Source organism: Bacillus rossius, chromosome 1 (assembly GCF_032445375.1).
Source record: "Bacillus rossius redtenbacheri isolate Brsri chromosome 1, Brsri_v3, whole genome shotgun sequence".
In the NCBI taxonomy this organism is placed as follows: domain Eukaryota; kingdom Metazoa; phylum Arthropoda; class Insecta; order Phasmatodea; family Bacillidae; genus Bacillus; species Bacillus rossius.
The window spans coordinates 148,933,602-148,950,268 of record NC_086330.1 but is presented as its reverse complement, the minus strand read 5'-3'; the positions used below and the strand labels follow the sequence as shown (position 1 = coordinate 148,950,268).

General features: G+C 37.3%; 1 protein-coding gene across 1 annotated transcript in view; it reads left to right on the top strand.

Annotated features, from left to right (window-relative positions):
• Positions 1–16,358, top strand: part of LOC134537632 (thyrotropin-releasing hormone receptor-like) — a 131,369-nt gene extending 115,011 nt beyond the window's left edge. Inside the window, exons 8-9 of the mRNA XM_063378331.1 lie at positions 4,222–4,400; positions 15,784–16,358. Coding sequence (XP_063234401.1) covers positions 4,222–4,400; positions 15,784–15,988 — 384 coding nt within the window. The 3' untranslated portion in view covers positions 15,989–16,358. The remainder of the gene's footprint in view (positions 1–4,221; positions 4,401–15,783) is intronic.
• The last annotated feature ends 309 nt before the right edge of the window (positions 16,359–16,667 follow it).

The window sequence follows — 16,667 nt, the reverse complement described above, 5'->3', positions numbered from 1 at the left end:
GTCCCGTGGGTCGTTACAGTGGCAGGGAAGTGTGCTTCTTCGGGGTGATTATGTTTCTCATGCACACTTTCAATCCGTCGATGCTCCTCTCTCGACTTGTCTCGGACGATTACTATGTCGATGACACGTGTATTCCCCTCTGGAAGTAGGACCAAAATAAAAATGTAAACTCTTTTATGTGATCTGAAATGATTAAAAACTCCTACTCGGGTTACGGTTGAAAAAATAACAGAGATCAACATTACCTAGGAACTCCATGAATAAGTTACAGCACTTCGTACTGTAACTCCTCGAAATATTTATCCATTTCATTATGAAAAAACAAAATATAAATATATTGACACAGGCAGTTTTCTAAAGCTTGCTTAAACAATAAAAAACGATATTATTAAGAATACCTATAAATGTCCCGCTACTAAAGTTCACGTGAGTTTTTAATGGTTTTGGGGAGTACCATGTCATAACAGTGAAACAATATTTGCTTATCGTATTCTCAGAGAATATATCACAAGTATGAGCGACAAAACGAAAATACCCCAGTACATGTAGGATTCCTTCACCTGTGCATACGTTGTGTGAGCACTAGCAAAAAGATTTAATGTTTTACTCAGTTCCCCAAAAAAAGTTCTTTAAGAGTTAAGTGTTTTACACTCCTGAACTTAAGTGTCGTTTCTGCAAGTTGTGATATCTACCCTCTGCACTCGGTGGATAGCACTAGCTCAACACCCGACTGGCTTCTAAAAATAAATAAATTGAAACTATCTGCAACACGATACGCAAATGCGCACAAAAATACAAACCTAGTGATAAGAAAAATGATTAATTAAAAACAGTTCCTTAAAAAAACAGAGCAAAAAAATAATAGTGTCGAAATGGGCATTTGCTGAAATAAAAGAAAATTTTATTCATAATACTAACTTTTTTATTTAACATAATACTTTAACGAAATATTTGGTATCCATTACAAAAGTAAATGCTCCAGAAAATCTGATGGTAGATATTTGATTAAGCGCAAAAAGATAAAATTCTAACAAATCAAAATAAAAATATAGTTACATAAATTTGACCACTAGCAAAACAATTTCATTACATAATATAACAAACTTCTTGTATAAGGATTATCCCTAACCCTGCTGGCAGTTCTTAAAACTTACAAAGTATATGACGCCATTTACAAAAAAAAAAGAAATACAAAAAAATTACTATTAAAAAAATTACAGCTAAAAAAAATAACGCTAGGGGAGTAAGCAAACCTATCACTTTAAAAATTTAGTCCTCGTCACGTAGAGTAAGCTATACAACGGTGACGGAATTTCTGTCAATTTCTCACAACCAACACCCAGAACAATCGGAGCAGATGTACTTACAGTTTACTTCGTGAGCGCATTAAACACACTCGTAGCTAATTCTCAAAACAGGCATTAAAATGTCTTGCTGCCTGCAATAAAAAAGTCTAATCTGACCCCGACAGCCGAGCAATACGTGCTGGAGGCTTAAAGTCTTTCAATACAGATATTGTAAACTTTTCCACTCCGCGCCCGACCATTGCTATACAGCCAACAGACGTCGGGTGAATTTAACTTCGCGCGCGCGAACTAAGAGCCCAGGAGGTCTGCTCTCAACCAGCCGCGGACTACGAATCCCAATGTCTTTGCAAAAACATCCAAACACCTTCTTCCAAGGCTGCCAACTAGCTCTTCTATTACTAATTGTCCCGTAAAGTCACTTCTCGAGTAAACTCGGTGCGCACTCCCCGCGCAACTCCCCAGCGATTAAATAAAATTACTAACAAGAGCGTTAAATAAATAAACTAAATAACATATATTTTTATTAAAACTAAGCTAGCCATTAAAAAAAGCAACATTTAAAAGTAAAAAAGGTATTTACAAAACTATAATTACAAAAAAAAAACATATTTTGGCGAGAGGCCTGGCCACAAAGTGTCGACTAACTTCTTGTTCGTCATCCAAACAAAATTCAAGCAGAAAACACTCGTTCGCGGAACGTAACGAATAGTTCGTAAACTCTGTCCTGCAAGCTGAAAAAGCTATTATCCTCGTCTTGGACACAGCAGGAACGCGCCTAGAGACCTGTAGCTTTGAATATATATACTGTATAGAAGTCGCCAGCCCAGGTTAAAATTTCTAACACGGTTTTGAGGTAGTTGGTTAATTCACCGCCGCAATCGCCACCATCTCTAGGGCATCGACTTGTGGTGGTCCCTAGCGGACAAGTGTCGAACTCTTCAAACACCCCTTCCCCCTCCCGTTGAACGACGTTGAGCTGCAGTGAATGATAGATGAGGGGTGCGGGGAATGACAGCGGGTGACAGCGCTGCGCTCTAACGTGTAAATAACAACTAAGACGATACAGGGCGTTACGGCAGCGCACTGCAGCGGTGAAGTTCCCAAGCTGCTCATCATACGCTTCTGAAAAACGTAGAGTAAATCCTATCCACTCGCGACTTCTATACAGTATATATATTCAAAGCCTGTAGTGTGTTTGAGGGTCCTGCTTACCCTGCGGCGTAGCTGCCTCGGTCAGATGTTCGCGCGAGCAGAGACAGCTGTGCGCACTCGCTTTTAAGGGAGCGCTTAGCTTGCACTTCACTGCTGCACTGTGCCAAGCAGTGACGCAAACATTTACGTAAAATAAATATTCATTTCCGGCGTATAACTGTGGTAGTTCACACTCAAAATGCTTTAAAAAAAAAGTTTATACTGCTTGTAAATACGAGATTGACTCGTCTTCAGCAGCTGAAAGTTTGGTTAACGATATGTTTGAACTGTTCAACGCATACGTCACTGTCTGTGGCAAAAAAAAAAAAAAACATCCCTAAACGGGTCCAAATACGTTCATTCGCAGACTTGCGCATGACGCAGGAAATACGCCGGAGCTGGTCCCGCTTGCTAGTGCGCGGCTCCGGCAGGACTTGAACCAGCAGCGGGCAGCCGTCATCCACAGCTCGTGTGGGCTCGTGGTCCGCGCCATCCTCTGAGCCCGTTCGGCACACCTAAAATATGACGCATTAGTCCTATAGTTAAAGCACACCTTCCCCAGTTAATGGTACGCTAAACCGCCACAATACCGCGTAATTTATGGCACTCCTCACGTTACTGCTAAAAAAATAGGTAAAAAATTACAAATCAAAACACACACAAGGCCACCGCTAAAAAAAAAAATATTACATAATTTAAAATGAGTCAAATACCCCAATTTAAATTTAAACAAATACCAACGTCAGTACCTATTGTATGTTCCTAAATAAAAAACAGCAGCAAAAATAATCGGTTTATATAGAAAATGAAAAAAACTCTAGCTCGAGGCGGAGCAACGCCTCACACATTAAGCCGTAATTCATTCAAACATGCTGCATTCGAAAATATAATTTGTACATACACTCTTATATAGCTTCGTGTATTCATACATACTCTTTTAATAAACACGCGATACACTCTTAAAACATGCACTCGTAACACATACACTCGTCATACATGTACTCGCAATACATATAATAGTAAAACCTTCATTAGCAATGCACACACTAGTAATGCATACACTTGTAATACATACAGATGTAATTATTATACTATTAATACATATCCTTGTAATACACATCCTCGTAATACAAACCCTCATAATACATAGTCTCGGCATAGATAAACCCAACATACATACGGTTTGGCATATGAGAACTATTATGTAACTTCTTACATAAACTCACATCCGTGCATACATTTGTACATTTATATATACATATATTCATTCTTTTAAACAACGTTGAATACATTTATCCTTTTTTTAACATAAATACATTCATCCATTTGTGCAAACACTAATACATTAATTATTTCCTTGATGCACTTGTTTATCCATGTGTAGAGTCCCGGAAATTTCGCGGATTCCTCTGGCCTCAGGATAGAATTCAATTTTATAGGTGTGCTCGACCCATGTTTACTTTTCCATTGGTTGATTTCTTAGCGAGAACATTTTTATCCTTGTTATTTGGCACTACCTGATTCGCTTACTTCTCTCCTAGCTGCACATCGTTGGCTCACGGTCGTAGAGGGGCGAGTCCAAATAACTGCGGTCCAATCATGAACACAGTGCGACAGTGTGGAGGTTTGCATTCTAGCTTGCGACTAAATGAATGCGCGAAAATTCCGTAACTCTATCCATGTGTATATAAACTCTCACTTGATGCGTGCATATGCAGCGGAGGTGCTATGCCGTGCGCAGGTGGTGAAGATGCTGGCGGCTGTGGTGTTCGTGTTCGCCATCCTGTGGCTGCCCTACCGCGGCATGCTCGTCTACAACTCCTTCGCCGTCCTCTTCTCCGGCCCCAAGTTCATGGACCTGTGGTTCCTCATGTTCGCCAAGACGTGCATCTACATCAACTGGTAACTATGCGCCCTGTGTCCCCTCGCCTGTGCCGACACGACTCCAAGCATGCTGTCCTGCGGGGGAATCTCCATCTCCTGCATGCACAAACACCCCCCCTCCTTTTTCCTTTTACATATTCCACAAACTTCCCCTCCCCCTGCTTGAACTAAAATAAACTGGAAATATAACAAAAATTACTATACTCCAGTCCACGTTTGAGCTATAAAGTCGGTTCAATTTTTATTAATGTATTATCTTAAAATTTGTAGTGTAACTGTACTATATTTTATAGGAGCTTGTTAGATTGCAATGAGGTACGCCCGCGCCGTCTCCAAGAGAAGCCATTGTTCTTTTTTTTTGCCGAGCCATTCAGGACGCTTTTGCTTTCGCACTGGTTGGCTATGATTGGTGTGCCGATAGTAGACCTGTACCTGAAATAAACCCACCCAACCATGAAACACAGACAATGCTACATAGTTTTAACATGTAGCTTTGAATTCATTCTCTTCAAGATCATATAACATCATATATTTTGATAAAAAAAAAACCTTTAATTTAACCTTGGAGTTCATATTCAACCGCACGCAACCCTTCCCCGTTATTCCAAGCTGGTTACGACTCGTGTGTTCTTCGCCCTGAACGGGTCCTCGAACACACCGGTACCAGGTGGCTTTCCGCCTGAGGCAGGGTCTACATGGATGGAATGGGGCAGTTGTTCATAACAGCCGGCTGCCCTAACAGGACAGACCTGACATTCCGTCCAGCCTGAAGAATCGCGTGAGATGAGATGGGGATGCAGAGCAGTGACGGGATGGATTTGTGAGGGGAAGGGAGAGAACCCATAGGCCACGGCAATGTCCAGCTCGTTTCCCACATTCCGGATTTGAACCCGCCGGGAATCGAACCCTCATCGCCTCGTCATGTGTCGAGTGTTCTAACCACTCAACCACTACGCCTCTTTAATCGAAAGGAATTTCCACAAATTTTCAAAACACAACAAAAAAATACAAAATTATTTTATTTACAAAATATTACAATTGTTAATACATATATAATTACCAAAGACTCGCTGTTTTCAGAACTTAATAAGTTTCCAAAATAATAAAATTATCACTTTTAATATGTTGCGTTGTATTGCACAAATCTGTTTCCCGTTAAGTGTAAGAAATAATACAAATAACGTTAATAAGTTCCTTGACAGCCATTTTCATAAAAGCATCACTGATTAAAGAACACAGGAAGTTTCCAGGAGATTGAAATTAATACTTTCTAACTAATGCTTGGTATAGTATTGCACACATTTGAAATATTATGCAATAACTCAGCGACCGGTCCCGACTTCGCACGGGTGCAATGCTGATATTAAATATACTACAGAATCAGGGGCGTAGCCAGGGGGGGGTTTTAGGGGTTCGAACCCCCCCCTTAGCACCAAATCTTTAATTAATTTCTTATTCATCACTCAAACAAAATTTCATATTAAAATTAATAAAATTTTTACCATTACAATATTTAAATTTAAGTACCGAAAACTGCTAAAATAGCACTATTTTACACCTTAAAATCCAAATTTTTCCCGGGGGAGGACCCCCGGACCCCCGCTTTAATACGGGGGGCCATGCTTCTTAACACCCCCCATACACAAATCCTGGCTACGCTACTGTACAGAATGTCTTTATATACAACGTTCACAGATTTGTTTGTCATTAGACAATACAAACATAATATAGATCAATTAAATGCACAATGTATTTAAGGTAATTAATTTTATAAGGATTAATGCTGTATTGCTTAAAATCGCTTCGTAAATAAGCCATTATTTCTCGTAAAAGGTAAAGGATAAAAAATGCTTATTGTGGGCTATCCCTAAAAGATAGATAAATACCATCCAGGACTTTTTTGTAGACCTTTTTAAGGTGTACAATTCTGTAGTACATTATTTTGATCTATCTCGTAGGGTTCAGCCAGCGTTTGCAATGTAAGCGCAAAAAAATGTGTTTATTTACGACATCACATTAGTAACCTCTAAAATTATCAGTGTTTCTCTACTATATTATGCATGTATTATACATACAAACCTTCCTCTTGAATAACTTTATCTATTAAAAAACCGCATCAAAATACGTTGCGTAGTTTTAAAGATATAAGCATACATAGGGACAGACAGACAGCGGGAAGCGACTTTGTTTCATACTATGTAGTGACAATGCACAAAACTTGATTTATGAGAACCAAGCCAGTTCTATAGTTTCGTTCCGTTATTTTCGTTTTCCACTGAAGTTTCACTGAGCAAGCGCTTTATATAACGTTTTGAAACAAAATATTTTTTTGCACCAGATTTGCTGGATGCATCTTAAATTTCGCTTGAAATCATTAGGTATTTCCCCCGGAGCATGTTGAGGAAGTAAAAATGTTAAAGCCAGTAGATCCATATATGATTTTTTTTTTATTGTTAGATTCGTGGCGGTGCGCAGGGAGATACACTGGATCCTTGTGATGTGGAAGTTCATATCGGCAAGACACAGTTAACCATGCGTAGGTATATGGGGCGATGTGTAACGTGCACTTCCATAACAATGATCACCGACTTCCGTGACTCATTCCGTATCCACAATGTTGACGTGTATTTAATACACCGGCACCACTATATGTTTAAAAACATCAATAGATTTAAAATTATATTTTTTTCATACTCTTCTGGTCGAAATTACTTATTAATTTTAATATTTGAAGTTTCTCAATTAGTTAATTATTAATTAACAAAACAATGATTCTTAATTTAAGCCATTTTTGTAAGAACAGAAAAATATATAGGTATATATTTTTAGAAAAACTTTCAACAGTATAAATATTTTTTTAAAAGTTTTTTCCCTTCAAATAATTGAATTATACAATTAAAAAACTGTATATAGTCAATATCATCGCTTGCAATAATACTATGATTTGTTTTAAAAATCATATTTTAGTATAAACAGTTGTGGAACGAAGAGCAGTAAAGAGAAAAAAAATTTCTCGCCTTTAAATTTTTAATATAATTTCCTAACTAGGCCTCAAAAGCTGTTAAATAGTAGCTTTTAAAAAGATCTTTTGAAGTTGACAAGCCAATTCTACTAAAACTTTAGAGCCAAAAAATATTATACAAATTTTACTAATGGTCTTTAACAATTGGTAGGACATGTACACACGTTAACTGTTGTTTGAGAAAAGTCAGCCCTTTTTTAATGAGACACTTGCTTATTTCTAGTTATTTTTTAAACTTTTTTATAACGCTTCTAGTTATTTTTTAAAATTTTTTATAAATCCTCGGCGATAGAGAAGTGATCAGTGACATATAACTCAAACATTAAAGGAACTCGCCTTGGTTTGTATGAAGAAGACATGCTTGTATTTGCGTGGAGTGAAATCAGGATGGCCGGTTCCTCAAGAACGTTAGTTCGGTATCCTACCGCTGCACCAAATCGCTTCCGTCGGTTCATTTTAGGTTTTCTCAAATCTAGTTAGAACTTACAGTTTCACTTCAGTAGTAACATATCCGATACAATTCTTCATTTAAAAATTTGGCACTAGCAAGTGTGTGGAGGTACAAAGGCGATGTGACTCAGTTATTGTCTCACATTCAGTTTTCAATACAGAGAAAATGGCACCCACTGCTGCCAGATTGATACTACCAGCCTTGATAACATTACAAAATCTTTATATTGTATACCACAGTTAACTATAATAAATTTTAGTCTTTACTTTTATATTTGTTTCGTTTTCTAAGACCATAGTTGTAGTTATTCTAAGAGAAAAAAATTCAATGCTGAACATCAATTATTATATCACGGGAAAAACTATTTGCAGCAGTTGGACACCATTAATAACAAGGAGTAGTATAATAAAGGGCTCAGAGCGCTGATTCCGGTTAGTGGATGTGGATGGGTTTAGTGACCGACCGACCTCTTACATCACGGCAGCCATCCTGGACTCAAAATTACTCAAAATTACTCAAACATTACTCCAATTTTACGTATTTCGAGGGGGAAAATCCCATTTTTAGCGAAAATTTCCCATTTTTCCTTCAAAATTTAGATATTCGGAATGCCTAAAAAGACTTTTGCCTTTGAAAGAATTCCAATTTCTAAGAACGGCTACACACACAAAAAAGCAAGCCGCCCTAAGCCGCCGATATCACGACCTTGACCTTGACCATAAACACGAAATTTTTAAATTTTAACCAAACAGTTTCGAAAAAATCCAAAAATGTAAAAAAGCTTACACCACACCCGCCATCTTATATTCTAGAATCGTTTCACTTTTCGTTACGCCCGCCATATTGAAAATCTGTCATTTTTAAGCTATAAAAATCAGAAATACTTTTAAAATTAATAAAACATTTTCTGAATACAATTGCAATAAAATGGACTTTCCGCTATTTTAAAAACAGTCCGTTATATTGAAAATTCGTAATTTTTAAGTTAGAAATGCTAGGAAAGTTTTATAGTTCAAAAAATAAATTACTTAATTACATTTTGATTTTAAAATCATCATTGAGTCCTCGTTTTGAACCCAGCAAGATCATTAAATGAAATGGGCGTTGGATCCTTCCTCCACAGAAGCCACAGGCAGACTGACCTTCCACCACTAATTCCAAGGCAAGGCACATATTACGGCAGCCAGTATCACGTCATGGCAGCCATATTGGGTCCTATCTCTTATTGAAGTCTGGTGGTGGAGGTTTCCATCAATATATTGGCAGAAATAATCAGGAGCAGACAGAAAAAAAAAACGTTTTCCCAAATGAATATCATTGAATTACAAAAAAAAAAAAAAAAATAAATAAATACAAATTACAAAAAATAAATTAAAAAAAAAATACAAAATTACATAAGTCTGTTCAGCCAGCGTATATGAGCTTCCCCTTAGTTCAGCAAGTATAGTGTCCTAGCACAAGCCAGAATTTATTTTCGTAATTTCTTATTATTTTTATTTTTTGTTGTTTTCTTGTAATTATTTGTATTTTTATTTTTTTAATTTATTAAATGTTTTGTTTGTTTTTTGGGGGGAAGGGGTAAATCTGCTGATATTGATTTGAAAACGTACGTTAGTTTTTTCCGTGTGCTCCTGATTATTCCTGCCAATATTTTGGTTGTTTTCTCCGTGGTATTCTGATTATTCCAGCCAATATTTTGGTTGTTTCTCCAAGTTCTTCTGGTCATTCATTACGATGCTTCTTTTGGTTTTCTCAGTGTGCTCCTGGTTATTCATAGCGAAACATCTGCTTATGTTCTCTGAGTGCTTCTGGTTATTTATGAGAAATCAATCTCTGCATGTAAATTTGTTTACTTAATGACCTATACAATTTTATTCAGATTTACTTTTAATTAGTGAATTTCTGATATTAAATCGGCACTTAAAATATTTTTATCAAGTGCAATTCAAACAAAAAGTATTACTCAGTCAAAAAATATGCCTTAAGATGGCTGAGAATCACTATCATGCAAGACGAGCTTCCTTCTCCTTGTTGTCAAGTGAAGCCCTTTTTCTCTTGCGATCGTGAGTGAGTATTTCGCATCCCATATGAAAAATAAATCATATTTACCTCTACGTAACAGGTGGCGACATCTGTTGTTGAAAAGCAGAACTATCTGGCCACTTTTTTTTACATGATAGCAAATTAACTCTCGCTGATCAAATATTAAAAAAACTTTTAAATATTTCTTTCTTAAAAATCTTAGTATAGATCTGGTATTTGTCACAAATAATTTTAAAAATTGAGAGTCTTCGGCCTTTGTTGGCTCATTTTCTGTTGGTAATATGGAAGCTGATTTTGATTAAATATCAAGAACAGTCAGTGCAGTTCCAAAAAGCAGTATTGGCATCATCGGCTTATATATGTCTGTACTGTGGCATTTCGTTCACTAAAACCAACAATGCTCGGCGTCATGAGAAAGGCAATTGTCCAAAGAGTCCTTTGCAGATAATTCTACGTTGTGACAATTGTAGCTTTTAGTTTGAACGAAGTGATAAATTGTATACATAGCTACAAAATATTAACCTTCAAAGGTGCACTTTATTCGTCTACGGAGAAAAAGTCTGTGTTTGGACAGAATTTATGTGGAATTGGCAAACAAATCACACTTGGACATCTGCATCGCCTGCACTGAAATGTAATGAGATCCCAGCAGCGAAGAAATAGCGCCGATATAGAGTACTAGTAAGGAAATGATGACACGTTTCCTAAGATGACTCTTGAAGGATTTTATCTTCCTTCAAAATTCTCTGATGGATTTACTGTTACTAAAGCTGAAGGATTAAATAATATTACTGGAGATAATGGCAGCAACAACAGCTTTACAGAAAATTAGAACAAATTAGAATAATTTAAACCTAGCAATTATGATGCACTGAGGCCAAAACAATGGAAACGAGGCGTTAAACTAAATTATTCAAGCTTATGATGGTCACTGAAACGATGGTGACAGTGACTTTGAGGCTGGTGTTTAAACGGAAGACTTCCGATATATTAAAAATATTAATATCACATTTTCTAGGAATATGAAAGCAGCATAAGAGATTGATTACACATCATGGAAAGATACTAGCATTTTGGTCAATCGTTTCACACTTCTGATAGCATCGTTTAGGGCAGGAAACGAATCGCACCTCAATGAAGTAGCATTCATACTCAAAGAACTCAGGTAAGCTGGCTACATACAATAATAACTTTCTTTACCTGCTTGTGTACAAAATTGAACAATAATACGATTGTTTGATTTTAAAAAAAATATTGTTTTATTTCTCATTATCTGATTTCTAAGTCTCGTAGTATCTTACCAGCCGCATCCTATCAGTCGTATTACTGCGGTGATATCGTATCCCTGCATCGAGATATTATCTTTGCACTGTATCTCTGCGTTGAGATCGCATCCATGCGATGAAATCCTATCCTACAGGTTGAATTCCTTTTTTTTTTTTTTTTTTTTGACAAATGTGCTCTTGGTTCGGACACGCTTTGCCTATACGCCTAACATTTAAGATGGCATCGCTAGTTTACTGGTGGCTGGTCGATTAGAAATTTAAGCAGTTTTGTTGGCTCTTTTCACCATGTTTTATTAAATAAGTTTTTCTAAAATAAACATTTTGCATTTACCAAGGATCGGAAAAAGGACAGGAATCGATCGAATTAATTTAAGGTTGGTAGTTGAGGAATTTTTGCCTCTTTTAAGATTTTTTACCAAATTTTATTACATAAGTATTTTTTTGCTTAATTTTTTTTTGCATCTATCAAGTATCGAACAGAGGACGAATATCAATCGAATTAGTCATTGTTTTAATAAGATTTTTTATTATTGTTTTTTTTTAGTTTTCCCGAATTTCTAGCTAAAAAATTACAGAAATTCTAGATAGCGGGCAAGACGATCGATAATATGGTGTATGTCACGACAGTTGACTGTATGGTGATACTGCACTCTAGCGCGTTAAATTTAAACTAATATGTCAATTTCGCCCTCTAGCAAGTGATGCTAAATTTCCTTCAAATTACAAAAAGTCAGAATATGTGTATTTTCTTTATGTGCCTTATTTAATTCACGGTCTGGTAGTTGTCTCGATAGCCGAGCGTACAAACTGGTATGTTTTCCAGTCCTTAGATTCAAACGGTTAGTTTTTGAACTTACGGCTAGTATACACTTACAAACTTAGTTTAGACATGATCGACTAAGTAGCCGAGTCATCATAAAACCAAGTTGCTAATTTGAAGGTCGTGGTTACTATTCCGCCCACCTCAGGAAAATTTAAACATATTTAAATATGTTAATAAACCACCATGATTACTAACATAAAAAGGGTTTTATAGCAAAAGGAGGCAATACCAAGAAAAAATATTAAATATGTCTATTCATGACGGTAGTGCTCCTCGCAAGCAACACTAACACAACAAGCGAACCACGGATAAAAATAAAGCCGAATGTTACCGAAGATGGTCAACGAGGTCCTGATCATAAGCAACGAGCTGCGGAAACGTCCGAAGATGGCCGAATAATTATTATTGGCAAGTCACCACCAAAATCGCAGTCTCATAAGAAATATATTGCGCCAGACTCAGCCTACTTGCTGGTGGATTATCCAGAAAAATCCTTGCGCCGAAGTTTTAAGTGGTATCCGTGATCCTGACAGCCCCGCGGAGTTGAAGACCGTGAGCTCCACGTGGCTCCGAGTACACTCAGTGTCATGCAAATTGTCTCGAATTCGGGAGATCTGTAACGCGCAAAGCTTCGCACGGGGTCCTTTACACATGAAACAAAAATTGAACGTGCTTTTTAGTACTCTCTAGTGATGTGTAACATCTAACTTCGGTAACGAGCAATTTCATGTGTTCTCATGCGGCAAGTACACTTATGATACGAAACTTGGACACAAAATATAACGTAGATTTCCTTTAAAGTTATAAATATAAGAATATTGTGTTGCAAGCTACATTTCCTGACGCGAATCACACGTATTTTCAGCACCCACCGCTACAATTCGTTGCCGAAGCGAAATTAAAAAATATATAACCAATTAGCTCCAATAAAAGCGATAAAATTTTAAAAAATTCTAAACCCCGGCTTTGGACATTATATTTGACAAGCAGTTTTATTAAAATACTGGTAATCTTGTTAAAATCATCAAACAGTTAGTACTATAACGTTTCCCTTTGTCTTTGTGAACTTTAACACAGATGGCAGCACCTGGGATACACATTTCCATTCCAGTCACGAAATTACTCCTACCTAACTAATGTCGTATACATAGAAGAACCGTTGACAGAACAACAGTGACAGAAGAATGTGTAAACCATTATTGCAGTACTTTCAGAAATATCAAATAGAGACGAGTTACATAACTCAGGCTACATCACAGTATTCCCCAGAATTCCTGGCTTTTTATTTTATATTTTAAATATCTGAACGATGACATGGCAACAAAATTTTTGTTCTTTGCTTGCAAGTAAACTACAGCTGACTTGAAACTCCTGTAACCCCTTATTCTCCAAATCATTCTATTAATCACATAAAATAAAACATGACGAACACTACCCCTACCCTTCCACCGTCAAAGAAAAACTATAATGTACGTCATTATTAGATAGTATTTATGTTCATACAAAGAAAATAATCTTACCAGATTTGTTAAAATTGACTTAGTCTCGGTCACACACGCCATTTTTTTGTCATAACATTTTAAAGGGCTTTTTCTAAAATTTGAATTCGATACCTCCCTTGCATTTGTTGTTCTGACACAAATATTTTCAACCAATGTTCTCTTAATGTAAAACGACGTGCAAATAATGATTATTATGAAGATTTGCGCGTTTTTATTCACCCATGATATCACACTAAATATGAACATCTGTTGAAGATATTTGAGGCAGAACAAAAAATGCAACGAAAGTATAAAATTAAAATTTTAGAAAAATTCCAAAAAAAATAAATAAATATGGCGTGTGAGAACGAGCCTTAAATGTGTTTGTGTATGGTCTGAATTACACCACCTCCAAGCAAAGTCACTTTTTTTTACCGAGCAATCGAGAACCAGCCGTTACGAATTGGTTTCGCAAAACCCGATCGTGTCTGCAGCGGAGACCTTCGTGGTCCGTTGTAGGGCGCGTTCCGCTTTCCCTGTGGACCGCCGGGAAAAACCACCAAGTCCCGTCGCGTCCCTCCAGACGGCCTTGTTGCGAAAGAGACGACGCCTCCATTGGTCGGCGAACGTGATGCCGAGTTCAAGTGCATCCATCCCCCCCCCCCCCCCCCGGGCTAGCTAATGGCCAGTTGCACCATCAGAGCTCGAGAGTGATCTCCTTCCATTGACTTGGATGATCACGGCTTCCGTGGCGTCGTTGTCCTTCCAGCACTGAACGAAGATCATTGGGAATTTCGAAATGAATAAACTCTCGGTGCGGTCCATGGACAATGATCTCGGATCGACACAGCACAAGCAGATGTGTCCGGAATTTTCACGGACTTTATTCCCAGTTATATTCTGGCGTAAATGTTAAATAATTATTTATAACAATACTGATGATTTATAATACATTTATGAAAACTGCTGCGTTTTCTAGAGTTGCAATTACTTCTCATTAGAAATACCTATATTTAAAGTGTTTGATAATTGAATAAAGTTTTTCTTTTCATCAAAATTTCTCTATATTTTAAAAAAAGACCTTTTGTTAGTACAATAATATGTCCACCTACTTTGTTTTTAATAATTAAAATAAAAAATTTGTGTTTTCAGTCGTTATTAGAAATCAATAGATATGAGGTTGCGGCCTCATGAGGTGCTATCTAGTGGTAACTGCATCAACTGTTTTCTCAATATATCACAATCGATTGCAGTGACTCCATATCGTTCCTGCCCCACCAATAGAAACAAACCTACCATTTCTTCAACATTCTTGCCGTATGTTGCCACAGATTGAAAGTGTATGTACTTAGGTTCACGAAAGCGAAGATCATGTAGCCCCCGTATGTGTTGGCGCCACAATTTAAAGAATAATCCAAAGATTATTCTTTGGATGAGCTCATTGGATCGTGAATAAAAAAGTAGAATGGTGCAACTGACCGTAAGGCACTGCGACTGGCGTGTTTTGTTTCATGGCCGACCTAGCGTATATGGGGAGCGCCTTGCACCAAAGATACGGTTGATCGTGTTAATTATTATTCTTTGAAAAATTCTTGCGATGGGGAGATTGCATTAAAAAAACATCTAGGACATGTGCCATTGCCTGTTTACACAGAAAAACCCCGGGAATAGATAACAAAGATGATTACAAGCACGCGTAGAGCTATCTAAACTCAGATGATGCCAAATTTTTACCACCTATAGTGAGAAAAAAATTACAGCACAGAAGAACACAGTGCGCCGAAAACGACGAGACAGTTGCCAAAAAAAACAGTAAATACAGAAAAACGATAGCTTTCTATAAACCATAAGATGAAACAAAACCGAAAATCAAATAAAGTAAATTAGACAATTCAACACTGATAAACTTTGAAGTTTACTATGTCAAACTTTTGTTTATACCTATCATGTTACATTTCCAAGATATTGTACTTTTAACATGTAGTTACATAAATAAAATTACAATACCTGTTCATTCGGGAAACGTAGTTTATGAAACAACCATTTAAAGGTTAGTATATTTCAACACTATGGTTAGTAATTTTCATTGTTTTTAATTATTTTATTTTCAACTCTTGACATCTGAATTAGGATTCTAAGAGCATATTCGAGGTACTCTCTGGGATTCAAATTCAAGATTCAGATTCAAGAAACTTGGTATTTGACCCATCACAAATAAAAATACACCAACGCCTAATGTGTGTGTTTACAAATATTACGTACGGTGCAGTGCTGTGCTTGAAATGTCTGTTGCAGCGCCATCAACCCTTTCCTGTACAACGCCATGTCCGCCAGGTTCAGGCGCGCCTTCCACAAGATGCTGGTCTGCACGTCGGCGGAGGGACGAGCTTACTCCTCGTCGTACTCGAACCCGCGCGTGTCCAGCTTCAAGTCCAAGTCCGTCAGATCGCAGCGGAGCGCAGACGTCGAACATAACACGGTCAACACCACAGAAATATGAACGGACTCCCGGGAACACACAACCAGTCTACGTACAGTTGAGCACGTGGACTTCATTAGTGTCTTCATCCGACTAGGATGTGCGTCGCTTCCACACACGCGGGACTCGGTTTCAAACGCTATTCTCCTCGTTCTGGCTATTGTTTTAAACCTGGAGTCACAATGCCACGACGAACACGACACGACAGGCCCGACACGCTCACGAGCCAGTGGAATGCAATATCGCCGTGACGTCATCACGACAAAATACGCGCCCCTGACGGCCCGCGAAGATGTAGTCTATTTCTAATTTCGTCGTGTCGTGCCGCACGAGGAAACACAAAACTGAAACCTTACAGAATTAAACTCCAAAAATATTTATCTACTTGGTAAATAATTATGCTGAAAAAAAGAAATTTCGTTTAGCGTTTGGGTACACATTTGTAGTGTGCCTTCAATTGTTTATTAATTTTAATTTTTAGCATAGCTAACTGCTTAACTATTTTCTGTTCCTATGAACACATATATCTTGCTATCTTTACCTAATAAAAGAAAATATACTTAATCTCATTTTGTTCAATAGACGACTAAATGTTATATTGTTATGCATTTCAACTGTAGCAGGGAATAAAAATGCCTACACTGTTTTTAGCGCATTCTTTACAGTATTTTATGAATACATTTGGCTTGGAAGACTTGCT